At 49.6% G+C, this 18,700-nt stretch overlaps 1 protein-coding gene across 6 annotated transcripts in view; it reads left to right on the top strand.

Annotated features, from left to right (window-relative positions):
• The window catches only part of MROH7 (maestro heat like repeat family member 7), a 54,930-nt gene that overhangs the window by 28,187 nt on the left and 8,043 nt on the right, over positions 1-18,700 (top strand). For 4 of the 6 annotated variants that reach the window (XR_009735440.1, XM_061411825.1, XM_061411823.1 and 1 more), the window contains 12 exons: positions 63-167; positions 380-515; positions 3,469-3,581; positions 3,986-4,162; positions 4,508-4,662; positions 7,056-7,194; positions 9,415-9,605; positions 10,790-10,927; positions 12,932-13,046; positions 16,416-16,556; positions 17,238-17,417; positions 18,294-18,449. Coding sequence is in view for 5 of the 6 variants with exons in the window: in XM_061411825.1 (XP_061267809.1) it covers positions 63-167; positions 380-515; positions 3,469-3,581; positions 3,986-4,162; positions 4,508-4,662; positions 7,056-7,194; positions 9,415-9,605; positions 10,790-10,927; positions 12,932-13,046; positions 16,416-16,556; positions 17,238-17,417; positions 18,294-18,449 (1,746 nt within the window). In the remaining variant the exon portion in view is untranslated. The remainder of the gene's footprint in view (positions 1-62; positions 168-379; positions 516-3,468; positions 3,582-3,985; positions 4,163-4,507; positions 4,663-7,055; positions 7,195-9,414; positions 9,606-10,789; positions 10,928-12,931; positions 13,047-16,415; positions 16,557-17,237; positions 17,418-18,293; positions 18,450-18,700) is intronic. The other 2 variants (XM_061411824.1, XM_061411826.1) reach the window with 2 other exon arrangements.

The raw sequence follows: 18,700 nt of genomic DNA, 5'->3' as shown, positions 1-18,700 counted from the left end.
ATCCAGTGGGGCAGAGGCTAGCATCCGGCTCATAGCTCTGAGTCTTACCCTTCTCCCCACAGCCTCTGGGGCCCTGGATGAACTCTGGGAAGGCCCACGAGAGAGCACGGGCTGTGAAAAGCAATGTCTCTGTGTTGAACCACGTACTTCTGACCCCGCCTTTCCTTGTGAGTGGCTCTGGGAGTGGGGAGGGGAGGACTGCTAGGGAGAATGTTCTCGGCTCTGAGGGAGCCCATGCATCTGCCCAGACATTCCTAGGTGGTCCTCACTCCTCAGAGGATTCAGCTCTCCAGGCCAGGCCATCTAGCTCTGTTCACCATTTACTGTATAGCATTATTGAACCTATAAGTCTCAATCCCTAAGATTATGACACAAACAGATGTCCTCGGGATTCCCGGCACTGGGGCTTCTTCTGGGGAGGCTCATCATTCGCATCGGGGATCCTGATGAGGAGATTGGCCGTGAGGCTCTGGACGGCATTACCATCCTCTACACCATCTTGGAGCTTCAAAAACGTAAGCCCTTTGGAGTGCGTCTAACACAAGGCTTTTGAGCAGGTACTCAGCCTAGGAATTGAGTGGACCCTTGGCAACAAGGCACTGGTGGGAGATGGACAAGACCAACGCAAAGTTCAAAGGGGTCTGGAAATTAGCGTGAAGTTTAGTCCCCACAGAACTAGGAGACAGAGGTGACAAACACATTTTGATTTAAGCAATGCTTCTATACAAGCCTCTTCTTTTCCTTCCTGGTTTAGTTTGCGATTCTCATCTTCACACTCCCATGCCACCACGTGCAGCCAGGAATGATACCCCAGTGTCCTGGGTTTTGGTCTGTCTCCCCTGTTAGTCTATAGTTCATTTGAGTCTGTGTCTCCTTCACCATGGTGTGCCCAAGATCCCGCCCTGGGCCTGGCACACGGTGGGTGCTCAGTGAACATGTATCAGATGAGTAAACAAAGAACAGGTCCTGTCTTGGAATCTGGAGTGGCTAAAACCTGTAGGTGGGAGAACATCTCTGAAACAGCTGTGGGAAGAGAGTGATATGGTAAGGGCTGACACAGAAACCCAGCTGGCACTCACTGCCCCTAGAGGCGTGCACTATTGACTGTTACTTGCCTCCCCCTTTCCCCAGAGTCCCAGCTCTGCTCCAAACCAAGGGACCTTGGCCCATTGTTTAAAGTCCTCTGGCTCTGGAAGCAGAGTGACCTGGTGGGTACCAGACCTAGCTCTGGCCCTTCCTGGCTGTACAAATTCAGGCAAGTACTTTTCTTGTTGAGGCCTGGGTTTCCTCATTTGTAAAAAGGACACAGTAGGATGCAAACCACAGGCTTTTTGGAAGATTAAATGAGATCATATGTGTAAAATGACCAGCTCATTCCACACATTATGGGCCATCCCTCCCCATCTTATTAGTTTCAGTCTTTTGGGATCTATATGGTATCCCTTCTCTTCTTGTTCTCTAGCATCTGGGGCAAAGATTTAGTCCCTAGGAGACTTCCCCTTCTGCCCAAGAGCCACGTATATCTTCTGAGTGATGGATAAAGGTGATATAAGTCATGTTAATGTTCAGTCTTGGGGACAGGAATAGTATACACTCAATTGGTATTGCCAGATTTAGCAAATAAAAATATAGGACACTCAGTTAAATACAAATTTCAGAAAAACAGTAAATACCTTTTGGTATATTTAAGACATACTTTTGCTAAAATTACTGGTTTATCGGAAATTCAGATTTAACTGGGTATTTTGTATTTTATGTGGTGACTCTAAGGACAAATTCCCACTGTTAGAGTCTCAAGGAGTGATTTATCCAGGCCTCTGGACTGTAGGAAGCAGCAAAGCTAGGATCTGAACCTTGGTCTGCTTGATGCTAGGCCCCCCAGTTAGTGCTAGTGATAAAGAACCCACCTGCCAACGCAGGAGATACAGGAGATATGGGTTCAGTCTCTAGGTCTGGAAGAACTCCTGGAGGGAGGGCATGACAATCCACTCCAATATTCCTGCCTGGAGAATCCTATGGACAGAAGAGCCTGATGGGCTACGTCCATGAGATCACAAAGAATTGGACATGACTGAAGCGATTTAGCCTGATACCAAGCCTGATATCAGGCCTCAAGCTCCTTCCTTTTGCAGACAACCTGCTTGCTTGGTCTGTATGCTATTCTGCCTCAATGACCCTTCCTCATGCCCATGTCTTGTATCTTGTACATGCTGAGGAATCCAGGTAGGACCACCATAAGACTCAGGAAATGTGCCTAAAATGTGTTTCCTTCAGCAGAAAATAAGGATCTCCCATTTGCAGGTACTATTCTGTGCACTGGGGACACAGAAGGAAAAAAAAATGTTAATTCAGTAGTCCTCCTGTTGAGCTTATCTTCTTGTTGTCAGAACACAATGAACAAAATAAACAAGTTATATACATAGTAAGTCAGATGATGATGAGTATCGAAGAAAGAAGAAAAAAATAGAAAAGGGAGGTTGGGAATACCAGCGGTAAGGCAATTGCAGTTTAAAAAGAGGTGTGGCCACACACCCAGCAAAAGTGGTACAGAAAATTCACTGGCGAGATGTGAAGCCACTGAACTCTCACACACTGCTGGTGGGAGCATAACTGGGCCCTACCGTGGAGAACTCTTGGCGATATCCTCTAAGGCAGAACTTCTACCCACCTTGGGACACGATTTCACTTTTAGCTTGTTGCTGCTGTTGTTGTTTAGTTGCTAGGTTGTGTCTGACCCTTTTGAGACCCAGTGGACTGTAGCCCGCCAGGCTCCTCTGTCCGTGGGATTTCCCAGGCAAGAATGCTGGAGTGTATTGCCCTTTCCTTCTCCAGGGGATCTTCCCGACCCAGGGATTGAACCCATGTCTTCTGTATTGGCAGGTGGAATCTTTACTACTGAGCCACCTGGGAAGCCTCTGCTTCTAGCTACATGCCTACAAAAGGCATGGACTAGATATAATAGAACATTCATATCAATACTATGTATGATAGCTGGAAACAACCCAAATATCTATCTGAAGTAGAACAGTAGACCAGTAAATGGTAGTATATTCATACTGTGCAAAGTTGTACAGCACTGGGAATGAATGAACCCACGCGGCTTGCAACAATGTGGGTGAATCTCACCCACATAAATGTTGAGTGAAAGCAAGACATAAAGGATAACATAGAGAAGGAGTCCATTTATATGATGTCCAACAGCAAGGAGCTCTAATCTGTGGATTTAGAAGTCAGAATAGGAGTGGGGGAGGGGGATTACGGCCTGAAACAGGGGCATGGGAGGGCCTTCTGGGGTTGTTGACTGTGTTTTGTTTCTTGACTTGGGTGAGAGCTACCTGGATGTGCTCATCAAGAAGATTTATCATGCTGGTTACCTATGATTTATGCACATTTGACATCCATGTTTAGCAAAAAGTTAAGAAACAAAATAGGTAGTTAGGTCTCACTGAAAAGGTTCTTGTTTTGCAGGAGCCAGAGATAAGGAAGAGACCAATAAGAAGGAGCTGTATGAGAGCAACAAGCGTTTCCTGGGGCCCTACAACCCTGTCAGCCCATGCCAGAATATTCTTCGTGTGATTGCGGTGACCACCTGCTACCCACTAGCCCTGGGCCTTCCTGGGGGATGGGGACGAGGGAGGAAGGGCAGCACCAGCCTTCTCCAGTGCCGCCTCCTCTCCTTCCAGCCCTCCAGGCTCAATCCCTTTTATATTCCTTTACATGCCTTCCTCAACCACATAGGTCCATCCTGTGGGCTCCCCACCCCTCTGGTCTGTGCCATAGTATGTGGCACCCAGTTCTGGGGGGGCAGGGGTCATGTCACCCCCTCTTTTTGTCACAGTTCATCAAAGGGTTTGACACTCAATGATTAACCAAGTATGTGGTCCCTTTGCTGACCTCTGCCCACGTCTGGCGGCATTTGTGCATTGATGCAGGTCTCACCCCGGGTCTGCCCACGTGTGTCAGGATCTCTCTGCCTTTGTTTCAGGAATTCGGAGATTTCCTGGGACCCCAGCAGGTAAAGGACCTGCTGCTAGCAGCCTTGGAAGGGCTGAAAGGTGGCTCTGAGGCTCGGGAGAAGGACTTGGGGGAGATGATGCAGCTAGCCTCGGAGGTCACGCTCAGCTCGGTGCTGGAGTGGTACCGACACAGGGCGCTGGAGGTGGTAAGGCCCCCTGGGGGCAGGGGCTGGGCTGGGAGACCCCACAGGGCTCGCTAATCCTGCAGGTATGGCTGGGTGGGTGGTGAATGAATTCTAGATGCTCTCAACTTGCTTATCAGCCCCCAAGAGCTCAACTGTCTGGTGAGGGGCGCGGGAGGGCAGTGAAGACAAGCTGTCTCCAGGGAAGGGGCAGGCGCTCTGCCTGCCTGTCTCCCCACTTCTCCCCTCTGTGCCCTCCTCTTCCTCATCGCCCTCTTCTCCCTCCTCCCATCTCCCTGCTCCCGTATCCCGCCTTGGCTTCTCCGCTTGGCCCTCTGCCTGCTCCCTGGTGGTCTGGCTGTGCCCCAGATCCCAGAAATCATGCATGGCATCTATGCGCACCTGAGCCACATCCAGGAGCCACGGGCCCGCGAGGTGGCTCTGCTGCCCGTCTCTCTCCTGGCCAGCTCCTTCATGACCGAGGTCGTCGTCGCCCTGCTCATGTGTCCCCTCCCACTGGACAGGTACCAAGTGATGGGTGCTTCCAGCCACTGCCTCTCAGAGAGTTGATACAGCCCCCTATTCCGGGACTGGGAATCCCTCCTTCTACCCAGGGGAGTCCCTCGCCCTCCCAGTGGTCCCTCTTCCATGATCTATGTTGCTTATGACAACCCTAAGCCCTTCCTGCCAGGTGTCTGTGCTGCACATTTATTTGTTCTCTCACAAGTATAATAACCCCATTCTACAGATAAGGAAACTGAGGCTTATGGAAAGTTTCTAGCCTTAGGAACCTACTGAATAAGCAGCAGAATGAGGACCTAAACTCAGATCTGACCAACCCCAAGCCCAGAGCTCTTCAATGATGCCATGGGAAAAAGAACTGAATGTTGTTCCTAACTCTGCCTCCAGATGCTGTGTGGTCTTGGGTAGCTTTGTTGCCCTCTCTGGGCTTCAGTTTTTCCCCATATGTAAAAGGAGAAAATAACACCCACATTCTCACCCCGAATGGGTGGGCATGATCAGTAAAGCAGCCGGTCATGCTGAGTGCATGCCCTGTGCTCCATGTTGTCAGCCTTCAGGGAGCTCTGGTCTGATGGCAGAGGGGACTGTGGCCAGATGGTGATCAACTTGTGGGCAAGAGAGACAAATCTGGCTGCTCCAGGCTCCTGGCCCAGGAAATGCTCCCACACCTCTGAATGAAAACAAGGCAGAAGTGTGTGATCCACGTCTTAAGGCAGTTGGTTGAGAGTGAATGGAAAAGAATTATGCAGAACTGTGCAAGTGGGGTGCACTTCTAACCAGGAGACCTGGTGTCATTCACAGAAACCAGGGAGAGCAGTGCAGGAGGGACACACTCCCATCTCCCACCCGGAAGAATTTAACCCTTTCTGGCTTCACTGCAAGCCAGGGAATTTTCTTCTTAGAGCCACTAAACATTCAGACTCAAGACTGCCAGGACCACATCTGACTTCAGTTACTTCAGGAGGATGTAGGACAGGGCGGTATCCTTACAGCAGCCTGTGCAGGAGGATTAGACAGAGCTGGGATGAGATTTAAGGAGGCCTCGCTCGCAAATGCCACTCCTGTGCATGCCTGAGAGTGAGGACCTCCTTAAATGTAGTGCCCTGGATGCCTCACTTTCCTCATCCTAGTATTGGCCCTGGGCCTCCCAGTTGAAAGATGTAGGTGCTACCCTGGCTTAAGTGGCTTGGGCTTTAAAGGAACTCGAGTCTCTTATAATGACTCTGTGGACTTTGCCTCCCAGATTCTCACAGGGACAAGCCCAGTCACAAGAGTCTCTGCACCCTGAGAAGCTCAGTGCCGCAGCGTCCCCAGTGGTCCTTAGAGTTCATTTGCAGTTCTTTTTCACCCAGACACAATTTACCAATTGGGTCATTTTTACCATAAGCAATGTTGCCTAGCAACATAGTTGACATACTATCTTTATCAAGTTTCCAGGGGAACAGAGCTGGAAAGTTAATGGAAGGTTCAACTCTTAACCAGATTGCGGGGTGGGGGTGGTGGTGGAAGGTTTTTGTTAACCCTTTAGTGCCCTGGGCTGTCAGCACTTTTCACCTCCCCAGGATAGAACCTATAGCCTGGTGCGGGTTAATCCAGATGCTTTTCCCTGACTGGTATACCACCTTCTTTTTTGTTTTAATTTTTTTATTATTTTTTTAAATTTTTGGCTGCACTGGGTCTTCGTTGCTGCTCCCAGGCTTTCTCTAGTTGTGGTGAGCGGGGCTACTCTCTAGTTCTGGCACACGGACTTACTTGCCTTGCGGCATGCAGCATCTTCCCAAAACGCAAGGATCAAACCCATGTCCCCTGCATTGGCAGGCGGATTCTTAACCACTGGACCATCAGGGAAGTCCCTGGTGTATAGCTTTCTAAGGGTCAGGAGTGGGAGCTCCTTGATGTTATGTGACAAATGCAAGACCCAGGCCCCAAAGGGCTCCTAGGCATAGAGGAACAGGAACAGGCATTGGAGTCATCAGACCTGGTCACTTCTGGACTCTGTAGCTCATTAGCTGTGCAGTCTTGGATCGGTGATTTTACCTCTCTGAGCCTTCACTCTGCATCTGTAAAATGAGACTGACAATCCACTGTGAGGGGCCCTGTAAGATCTCAGTGACCCTGAGTTTCTTGAATATCTTGCTCATGTCTGCTGGCAGATAGCAGATGCTCAATATTTGCTGAAGTCATAACTTGTATGCAAAACACCTGGCAAAGTACCTGAGTAGAGCTTTTGATCATTGTTAGCCCCAGGCTTCTTAGATTATTCAAGAAATTTTTCAGCACACTCATGGATGCGATTTCAAAGGCATCTTCCTTTCTCCCTCCCAAAATAATTCAGCGGCAGGGTTGGCCCCACTGCCCTTGTCCCCACTAACCGTCCCTACTCTTGGCCTGTCAGCAATGGAGCAGAGATGTGGAGACAGCTAATACTGCGCAAGCCCAGCTGTGACGTCCGAGACCTCCTGGACCTGCTCCTGACCAGCCTGAAGGAGAAGCCCGTGACCAAGAAGGGCCGGGCCTCCATCGTGCCCCTGGCGGTGAGGAGCTCTCCTCCTGCCCACTTCCTCCCCTGCCCAGCAGCCCCATCACTGCCCCAACACGTCCTCTTCCTGCTCTCGCTGAGCTCTGCACACCCATCTTCTAGTGCCCGGCTCTGCCCGGAGCTAAGTGGGTGGCCTTGAGCAAGTCTGTCCCCGGGCTCTTGTTTGTGATCCACCGGATCACCAGCAGCACCATCCTGCTGCTACTTACAGTGACCATGGCAGCCTGTAATAGTGGGCACTGAATGACCTGGGACTCACACACCTTAGGCTGAGAACTGGCCTTGCTCTGTTACTATTTTGTAACCTGAGCAAGTTACTTCACCTCTCTGAGGCTCAGTCTCTGCATCTGTAAATAGAAATAATATCTACCTTGTATGGCAGTTATGAAAATTAAACGAGGTAACTCATTTATTCTTTTTAGAGACATAAAATGTCTAAGTGCATCTGCTGCCACTCTCAGAGGTTGGCCCTAGGAACACGGAGGCAACGGGCTCTGATGTGGGAAGGGCGCTGAGTGGACAGACAGATTTCTCTCTGGCTCTGTCACCACCACCCTGGTCCTAGCCAGCTGGATAATACCCCATTCACCTCCCTGCTTCCACTCCAGCCCTTCCAATCTGTATCACAGCTAAGAAAATCTTTGAGAAGTGCACATCTGCTCTTCTCAACTCTCACTATGGCTTCCCATTGCCCTTGAGGATAACACAGAGCTCCTGCTGGTGCTGCTAGGCCCTGCAATCCTCGCTGGCCTCACTATACTGTGTGCTCCTCTTGCTTGCATGGCTCCAACCTCGTTATTCTTTGTCAGGTCTTAATCACTGTGCTATATTCTGTCACAGGGCCTTTGCACACGCTGTTTTCTCTACCTAGATTTCTGTCTGCCAAGTTAGCTTCTTCTCATCCCTTATTTCTTAAGCTATCCACCTCCTCAGGGAAGCCCTCTCTGACCAAATCAAATCTGTGCATACTATATTTTCTTTCCCAGGTGGTTCAGTGGTAAAGAATCTGCCTACCAATGCAGGAGATGTGGGTTCAATCCCTGGGTCAGGAAGATCCCCTGGAGAAGGAAATGGCAACCTATTCCAGTATTCTTGCCTGGGAAATCCCATGGACAGAAGAGCCTGGTGGGCTATAGTCCACTGGGTCACAAAGAGCTGGACATGACTGAGTGACTAAGCACATACACATCACATACTTTATTTTGGAAGAGTTCACCCCAGTTGTGATCTAACAATAGTGTGTGTGTATAGAGTGGGTCATTTGATTAATCTATGAGATGCCTGAATTCAGCGCATACAGTAGACCCTCAAAAAATTTTTTTGTTGGGTTGATTTATTTATTCAACAAACATTAAGCACCTACTATGTACCAGGCATACTCAGCAGTTTCTGGGGATTCAGCAGAGAGCAAGACAATCTGGTAGAGGAAAGCCAATGAACAGAGACATGGTGGATAGAGGAGCGGGTGGTATTATCCCTTAACACAGAAAGATACTGATGCTCAGAGACATTCCATGTCTCATCTAAGGTCACACAGCTACTGAGTGGTGGTGCCAGGACTAAAACTCAGATCTCCTGCCCCTGAATCCCATACTTTACCTCTGGATCTCTCTGCCTCTCTCCCCCAGCACTGAGTTCTATGACTAGGACACCAGTGCCCATTCCATCCTTGGTTTGGACATCACACACTCCTCTGATTACTATATTGGCATATTCTCAAGTCACTCAGAGGAGACAGTGAGGGAAGTCTAGTTTTAACAGCCCCCAACAAAGAGGCAACTGATACCCCACCTCACCGACCAGGCACTGATGTTATGAACCAGTAAGAGGCAGGGCTCCTGTAATCTGAAAACCTGGGTTCAAGCCTCAGCTCTGCCCCGAGGGGCTGGGTATCCTTGTAAGTCCCTTCACACCTCTGATCTTGTCTCCTGCCCTGCACAGTGGGGTCAAGACTCTACCTCATAAATGTGGGAAGAAATCCTTCCACCATGATTCTTTCAGGGCTGTGTCAACAGCAAAGGGTCGCTGTGATTGTTCTGGGGCAGGGCTCACCCAGAGGCCCTGGATGCAGTGGTGGGGGAATCTGGTCTTGCCCATGTAGGGCCAGAGAAGAGCAAAGATCGAGGACTAGCCTCCTAGAGAATCGGCCCAGGCCCAGTCAGGAGTGCTGGGATGGTGGGTGGCGACGTCTCACCAGCTTCCCCTCCACCTCCAGGCAGCCAGCGGCCTGTGTGAGCTCCTGTCCGTCAACAGCTGCATGGGCCGTGTGAGGCGCATCTATCCACAGCTGCTCCTGGCCCTGCTCATTCAGGTCCATTACCACATTGGCCTCAGCCTGCCTGGCCGCTTGGCTTCCCGCAAGGATGCCAAGAAAGATGCCCAGACCCCTGGCTTCATCCCTGTACGGTATGTTCCTGCTGTCCCCGGCAGAGGGACAGCCACCAGCAAGGCTCTTATGAAAGTCTTTAGGGCAATTGATTGGTAGAAATTAGCTCCGCAGCTACAAAAGAAAACAGAAGTGCACTTTTATGAGACAGAGCCAGTCGTGTTCAAGAGCTATTTGTGAACATCTGCTGTACATGTTCTCTGCTTAGGGCTGGATGGCAGGAAGGAATCAGCCTTCTCCAAGGAGATCACCATTTCATTTTTTCTCCTCCCTCCCTAGAGATATGATTTGTATTAGATTTATAACCAAGGCTGAACTATTTGATTTTCATTTGTTAATTGGAACAGTTATAGGCGCATGAGTAAAAATCTTCAAAGACGGTAAAACAGTCTCTGTTCCTCTCTCTACCCCAGTTTTCTTTCATAAGAACTGGGTTCTTTCCTGCCCTTCGGTCGGGGTTGATGCAGAGCTAAGCCAATGTGTTTTCATTCTCTGCTTTCACACCCGTGGTAGTGAACCTTACACAGTTACATATTTCTGCTTTTATTATATACTGTGTCTTTGAGATCATCACACACAGAGCTGCCTCATTATTTTTAACAGCCGCATAATATCCCTCTGTGTAGGTTATAATCTACCACCATTCACTTAACCAGGATCCTCTAGATTTAGGTGCTTCACAGTCTTTTACAAGCAACGCTGCCATGAGTGAGGCTGTTTATATGTCTTGATATTTACGTGTGACTGTACACATAGGATGAATTCCGGAAAGTAGAATGGGTGCATTAAAAGGTTTCTGTGTTTAACCATTATGATGGAACAGGAAGATATGGTGGGAAAAGTTCTTGATCAGTGAGTGAAAGGAGATGAAGTACCTCCTAAAGCACCCAGCTTGCCAGTAGTATATGACACTTCATTTCCCCACAACTTTGCCATCACAGTCTCATCTTTGCCAATCTGAAAGTTGAAAAAAAATGTTTTTTTGCTGTAATTTTAGATTGCATTTATCTTACTATGAATGTGGTTGAGTTTAAATGCCATTTCTATTTCCTTTTCTGTGAGCAACTGTTCTTGTTCTTTGCCTAATTGTATACAGGACTTTTGGGAATTTTTCTTATTTATTTGTAAGAGCTCTTTATATATTAAGGTCTGGCTTGCTGGGAGTAGGGTGACATGAGATCTCAGCCCCCCCTTGTCTTGGCAGCTGGGTGGTCAAAGTGGTGAAAACCCTGCTGCTGAAGATGGGCTGCTCATATGAGGCTAACTTTCTGGAGGAGCAAGGCGGCTGGGAGCTTATGGGGCAGGCAGAGAACCACCACCGCGGAGTGTCCCTGCTGGCCAGGTGAGGACCCCGGGGCAGGGGTCAGAGGGAGGGAAGAGACCTCAGTGTCTTCAGCTGGACTTGGGTTTGCATCTCTTTCTGGGCAAGACCCTTCCCTTGCTCTCTCACCTCTTCTCTAAGATCGGCAGAGTATTGTCTCCATCAGCAGGAAGACAATACAAATGTGAAAGGTGACGTATGCTCTACAAACTGTGGTTGTAACAGGACCTGGCATTGTGGAGCTACTTGGGTTATTTATAAAGCACCTTTCTCACCACATTATTAATTTAATTCCCATGCTAATACAGAAATGATGGTCTAGCCGAGCAGGTTAGAGTGTAGTCTGAGAGCAGGTCTGCCTGCTTCTGAATCCCAGCTTACCATTTCCCAGCTGTGTGACCTAGGGCAAAGTTCCTTTCCTTCTCTGTGTCTCAGTTTTCCCACCAGCAGTATAATAACAGGACTCACCTCTGAGATTTGGGGTGAGGATTAAAATACTTTGAACAGCCTCTGCATATAGTAAGAGTTCAACGCATTTGCTTCTGTTATCATTATGCTGACTTGTGGGGCAAGGATTATTAATGCACATTTTGCAGGGAAGGGTGCCAAGTTTCAGAGAGGGATAGTTATCCACTAAAGGTACACACAGCCTGGAAGTGGCAAGGCCGGGAAATACCCCTCTGACCAGGATCAGGGCTCTTCCCCTCAGCCACACACAGCCTCCTTAGGGAAAGGAGATAGGGGGCTGCAGCAGCAGCAGCAGCACCTTGATTTCACTAATGTGGTTCCTGCAGGAAGATCCTGCTTCTTAGCCGTAGACCCTGAGTGTCAAGGGTGGTGCTGTCCTCTTGGGTCTCAAGATACAACTGTATTTATTGGGCACTTGCATGCTCCAGGCACCTTGCAAAGAGCCATCTATTCACAGACTATTCCATTTAATGCTCACCATGACTGACTGAGTGCAGGAGGAGAAGAGGGTGACAGAGAATAAGATGGTTGGATGACATCATCAAATCAACAGACATGAGTCCGAGCAAACTCTTGGAGATGGTGAAGGACAGGGAAGCCTGGTGTGCGGCAGTCCACAGGGCTGAACAACAACAGCAGCAATGACTGATGGATTAACACTATTACTTTCCCAGAGTTACCCAAAAGGACTCTGAGGCCCAGAGAAGTTAAGTGATTTGCCTAAAGTGACACAGCTAGTGGTAACAGAATTTGAACCCAGGCTATCTTATTCTAGATTCTATGCATGGCTGATACACTTTTCTGGATTCATTGACTAACAGAGCACAGTGCAGACTTGAGGGCGAATCATCCACAGGGCTTGTTAAAACACTGATGGCTGGGCCCCGCTTCTAGAGTTTCTAATTCAGTTAGTCTGAGATGGGGGCTTGAGAATGTGCATTTTTTTTTTTTAACAAGTTCCCTGATGATGCTGATACTGCTGATCCAGGGGCCACACTTGGAACATCACTGGCTTAGTAGAATGAATTAGGCAGCTGGAGTAGGGACCCCGGGGTTGGGGTGCCAGCTCTACAACTTTCCAGCTCTATGACCTTGGGCAATTCACACTTAAAGCCTCTGTTTCCTCATCTATGAAATGGATTAACAACAGTAACCTGCCTCAAAGGGTAATGGTGAGGATCAAATGCAGTAAGGACTTGAAAGCGTCTGGCTTGCTGCCTGGCGCCCAGCCAGTGGGTCCTCACGTTCTTTCCTTCCTGTCTTTTCCTCCTGGAGTGGTCCTGCACATTCAGGGGTCGTAGGCCTGTCTTTCTTACTGATTTTCTCTGTGGTCTTGGGCAAGTCACTTTCCCACTCTGCATGTCAGTTTTCCCACCTGTAAAATGAAGCAATGTGATCAAATGGCCTCTGAGATCCTGTTCAGGTGGAAAACCCTGGGGATGTGGGAACACAGGGGACTGGGGCTTGCCCTGAGTTTTGAGTGTGAGGGCCAGACCCCCATGCAGCAGGTCCCCTTGGGGCTGGAGCGCCTGAGGGCACTGCTTCCCTCACCCCCAGGGCCATGGTGCACTACTCCTGTCAGGAGCTGTGCCGCATCCTCTACCTGCTCATCCCGCTCCTGGAGCGAGGCGACGAGAAGCACAAGATCACCGCCACCGCCTTCTTCGTGGAGGTACCAAGCGGGTGCCCAGAGCAGGGCAGGGGCTACCCGGGCCTTCCCAGGAGCATAGGCCTCAATTCCCATTGCTGGTCATTTCTCTTGTGTGATAAGTACTTAATACTTTAGAGTCTTTCCTGAACATGATTTTTCTTGAGTAAAAAGATCTCGTGGGTCTTCTCCCTCCTCCTTCCTATCTCTCTCCTCTTCTTTCCATCCCTCCACCCCGTGTCAGTCTTCCCAGACTCCCCTAGTACCCCGGGCAACCACCATCCTTTGCCATGTACCAGGTACCAGATTGGAGACACAAATATAAACTTGGTTCTGCCCTGCTCTCAGGAGTTCTTGGTGTGGGAGGGGAGACAGAGGACATCCTAGTTATATCACAGGGTACCAGAGTGACTTGTGCTAATGGGGGCAATTCAGGCTGTGGTGGGTGAGCAAAAGTCTTGGGTGTATTGGGTGGGAAAACATCAGGGAGGCTTCCTGGAGGAAGTGACATCTAAGCTGAGTGAGTGTATGGTGGTAGTGTATAGAGCAGGTACTGGAGAGAGTTGAGTCAGGACAAGGTTGGTAGTATCAGCCCAGAAGGGAAGACTTGCCAATAATAATGGCCAACAATTTTATTGAGCGCTGACTACCTTTCAGGTGTATTCTTAGAGCTTTACACATACTGATTCATCTAATTCTCACAATAATCCTATGATGCACATATTATTCCAACCCCTACTGTAGAGAAGGAAACCAAGGCACAGATTTAAGCAACTTTCCCAAGGCCACACACCTTGGTAAGTGGCAGATCCAGGATTCAAAGCCAGACATCTGGGCTCTAAAATACACACTCACTCTTTAGCTGTGTGTGTGTGCTTGTGTTCATGGATGTAATAAATATATATATATATCATAAAAGTTATCATGTTGACCATTTTTAAGTGTACAGCTCACTGGCTGTACATTCAGTGTGACATGCATTCACACTTTTGTGCAACTGTCACCACCATCCATCTTCAGAAGTTTTCATCTTCCTTTCCAACCTGAAATTCTCTACCCATTAAACACCAACTCTCCTTCCCTAGTCCTCTCAGACCCTGAGCCCACCGTTCTACTTTGTTTCTATGAATTTTCCTGTTCTAGGTTTTATACGAACGGAACCACCAATATTTGTCCTTTGGTGTCCTGCTTATTTCACTTCATATAATGTTTTCAAGGCTCATCCATGTTGTAACACAGGTCAGAATTTCATTATTTTTTAAGTCTGAATAATATTCCATTGTATGTACATACCACATTTTGGTTCTCCAGTCACTAGTCGATGACACTTGGAAAACCCACTTGCTTAACCACCACCCTGTCCTCCTCCTGTGATGTTCTAGCTGGCACACAGTGGGTCTGGGCTATCACCAGGGTCTGTGCAGTGGGGCTCAGAGGCTCACTGTCTGCTCAGACAGTGGAAGGTTAAGGACGGCTTCCTGGATGAGGTGCCATTTGAACTGGGCCTTGAGTAAAGGCAGCCAGGTGGACAGGGGCAGCGTGGCAATTCCAGCACTGCCTCCCCAGTGGACTGTGAGCCTGGGGAACAGGAGCCACATCATGTTTGCCTGGCATCCCTAGACCCAGCCCCAAGAAGGCCTCTAAGAAGAGGTGATCAGATGGGTGAGTGGGTACCCAGGTAAGCACTTTGCCTGGCTCTGCAGGTACCAGCAGAATGTGTCACCTCAGGAGGACATGCATGTGTCTTGGGGTCGGGAGTCCAGGTTACAGTCTCAGCTCTGCCGGGATCCCCGTGACCCTGGTGAGGAGCTGGGAAAGTATCATTTCTTGAGGGTGTGCCATGTGCTGAACACCATGCTGACCTCTTACGTATATGACCCCACTCATCTGCACAGCAGCCCTACAAAGCAGGAATCGTGATGCTCATGTGTTGGTGAGATAAGGGGCAGTTTTCAAGGTCACACAGCTCAAGCTGTCCAGAGAGATTGAGACCAGGTCTGCCCACCTGGCTCCTCTTCCCTGGTTAGCCTTGTGGGAGAGGCGTTACCATAAGGTCAGGGACTGTAGGCTTAATCTTTTCCAGCACTCCCCTGGAGCCCTGAGCAGTGGCCCTCCCTCCCTGGGACAGGGGTCCTCACCCAGCTTCAAGTCCTTCTCTCTCTCCTCAGAAGTGGTGGCCCAACATGTTCACAGTGGTGCTTTGATGCTGCTCAGATGTCCTCTCCTGGATCCCCTAGACCCCCATGCTGTGCCTGAGGGGGTACTTGCTTCTCCCAGTGGTGGGTGGAGTCCTCAAGGGAGCTGTGTGACCTTCGGCAAGTTCCTGAAACTGTCTGTGCCTTTCTTTCTTCATTTACAATACAAGGATAATGAATTGCCCACCTCATAGGGTTTTGATGAGGAGTAAGTGAGTTCATGAAAAGTGCCAGCGCAGGAAGCACTCCCCAAGTCAGCTCTGTTGCTGTTACGATTGTCACATTTTTGTGTCTCTAGTCACAGCCCAGAACCTGGTGCAGAGCAGCTGAGTGTAGTTCTATGGACGGGTGGAGGGCGGGTGGTAGGTGGAGCCCCACCTTTCTTGCCTTCCCCACCCCCACCCCATCAGCTGTCCTGTCTGCTCTCTCCAGCTTTCTCTTCATCATAGACACGTGGTCTCAATAGTCACAGTAGATGCAGGGCCAGGGAACAGATGGGAGAAGTGCTTATGAAGATGACTAGGCAGGAGTTGAAGACTGATTGGGTGCTGGAGGTGGCAGGGAAGAGGGAGAGGAAGGAGATGGGGATGATGCCTGGTTTGGGGCTGGGACAAAGTGGGGCTGATGGTACTAACCTTGCAATAGTGGGCACTAGAGGAGGACAATTCCAAGAAGGAAAGGAACCATTTCTTGGTTGTGAACTCATGCAACCAGGGTTCCCTGAGCACACACTCTATCCCAGAGCTTGTGTCAGTAACTGGTGCCCAAGGAGAAAGGCTCAGTTTGTGTCTTCACAGAAGCTGCAGGGGGATAGGATACAGGAGGCAGGTGCATAAGCACGTCGGGGCAATAAGGTTTCTGTGTTCAGGGTCCCCAGGGGTGCAGAGAAGGGGGCAGTCAGCCTAGGTGAGGCCTGGGGACTCTCAAACATGGCTCAGGGGGCTGACTTTTGGCTGGAGCCGTGCATGGTGAGATGGGGCTAGAGTGGAGGTGAGAGGCCTGGCAGAAGAGCATCCCTGCCCACACAGAAGGGACAAAACAGCCTGGGTCATTCCATGAATGATGGGAAGCTTGGTTAGAAGCTTGTTGGTGGTAAGAATACAGACTAGAGGGTGGATAGGTGTGAATGAGGCCCCAGAGGCAAATGGGCCCTGAGGGTACTCCTTGCGCTGAGGAGTAATTCTCTTTATTCCCTCAGCTCCTCCGGATGGAGCAGGTACGGCGGATCCCTGAGGAGTACTCTCTGGGGCGGATGGCAGAAGGCCTGAGCCACCGGGACCCCATCATGAAGGTGCTGTCCATCCGAGGCCTGGTCATCCTGGCTCAAAGGACTGAAAAGGTGAGTGGAAGGCAGGGGAGAGCCCACGCAGCCAAGGCCCCGACAAGAGGAAGGATGGAGCTTGGCCATTCGCAACTCTCCAATGCTGGTGACTGGAATCAGAGCTCATTTCTTTCTCTGTCTTAATTATCCCATCTGTAAAATGGATATCCCTTAATAATTCCCTATATGCTTTATTTTTTGAAAAGTACTTTCCGAATTCAGATTTTTCACAATGACCCTAAAAGCAGTATGTTTAGGAGGGGCTGGGGATAGCAGTAATTATTCCTAATTTAGAGATTAGGAAGCTGAGTCGCAGGTTGTTGTTTCATTAGCCTTTTAAAAAGTGCTGTGTTTTTCTCTACTAAGCACTGTCGTTACAGCTTATGATTTAGAGGGACAAAGGGACAGGACATAGACTCAGAAAACTAACAACACAGGGTATCATCTATAGATAGTGCCAAGAAGTGGGGAGACAGCAAAAGCCCTCAGGGTTGCAGGCTAGGAAGGAGTCAGTGAGGCCAGAGAGGGCTTTGGAGACAAAGAAGTTTGAGTGAGGGTGTACCAGGCAGGCGGGATAACATAAGCAAAAGCCTGGAGGTAGGACTTGCTTGACCAAGTTCATCTCTGTGACTCAGAGGCTGGGCCCCTCACCTGTTAGATCAGATAGGAGCCCCCATCCCAAATACTCCTTCTCTGCAGGCTGCCAAGGTGCAGGCCCTCCTGCCCTCCATGGTGAAGGGTCTGAAGAGTGTGGATGGGCTGCTGGTGGTGGAGGCGCTCCACAACCTCAAGACCATTTTCAAGGGGCAGGATCGGAAGCTGATGGACAACTCAGTCTATGTGGAGATACTGCAGATTCTGCTGCCACACTTCAGTGATGTAAGGAATTTCGTGAGGGTGGAAGGATGGGGGTGTAACACCTGGAGGGCAGTTCTTTACTACTCTGGGGGTCGAAATAGCTCCCACGGCCCATTGGGACCTGAGCAGGGCTGAGTCAGCCCAGGGGAAGGGGCGCTCGTCCCAACTGGTCCAAATTCTTTGTAATTGGTTTGCACAGAGAAAGTTCCTTCTCTAATTGGTTCTCATAGAGGGAGGTCTTTTTGTGTGCTCCTTACCCCAGAGACTTGCCTGTCTGTGATTGGTCCATCTAGAGGAGTCACAATTTTTTTCCTTTTAACTTTTTTTTTTTTTTGTAATAGGAGTATAGCCAATTAACAATGTTGTGATAGCTTCAGGTGGACCACAAAGGGACTCAGTCATACACACACATGTATCTGTTCTCCTTCAAACTCCCCTCCCATCCAGGCTGCCGCATAACATTGAGCAGAGTTCTCTTAGCTATACAGTAGGTCCTTGTTGGTTATCCATTTTAAATACAGCAGTATGTACCTGTCAATCCCAAACTTCCTAACTCTCCCCTCCCCCATTCTTCCCCTAAGTGGGGGGTCACAATTCTTTGATTGGTCTCAGCAAAGGGGAGCATTTTTCTACTTGGCACCAAGGCACCTTTTAGGACAGTGGGGTCCCTGCTGGGAAGAGTGGGCAGAGCTCCTGACCCAGGCTCTGTTGAGGGGGAAGCCAGCCCCAGATCACCCCCATCAGGTGGCCTTCAGTGTTCTTCGTCTCTGTGGGTCTTGTGCTCGGAGGGGCCCTCAGAATGAGTGGGAAGAAGGCCATGAGCCTCTACGTGGGGCACAGAGGTGCAGGCAGCCTCCCGGAGGATGGAGCTCGCCTGAGCCTCTGGATCTGCCCCAGTCACGAGAGGACGTGCGCACCTCCTGCATCAACCTGTACGGCAAGGTAGTTCAGAAGCTGCGGTCGCCCCGCACCCCGGCTGTGGAGGAGCAGCTGATCAGCACCTTGGTGCCCCTGCTGCTGACCATGCAAGAGGGCAATGCCAAGGTGAGCCAGGTGAGTGTGCATAGCCCTGAGTCCTGAGGGTGCAGCCCGCTTTACAGAACCCAGCCTGGAATCACAGACAATCCTAGGCACACACACACAGACAATCACAGGCAACCAAGTCTGGCCAAGCCTGTTTTCAAAAGGTTCTCATGCCAGTATTTCTTTTCAAAACACCCAACTTTCCTTGTATGTTTCGAATATTGATAGGAATTGTTTTCCCAAAATCCAGTTTCATACTTTTTTTTTTTTTCCGGAGCATA

The sequence above is a fragment of the Bos javanicus genome, chromosome 3 (genome assembly GCF_032452875.1).
Source record: "Bos javanicus breed banteng chromosome 3, ARS-OSU_banteng_1.0, whole genome shotgun sequence".
Classification (NCBI taxonomy): Eukaryota; Metazoa; Chordata; class Mammalia; order Artiodactyla; family Bovidae; genus Bos; species Bos javanicus.
The sequence above is the reverse complement of the archived record's forward strand: the minus strand, read 5'-3'. Positions and strand labels throughout refer to the sequence as shown.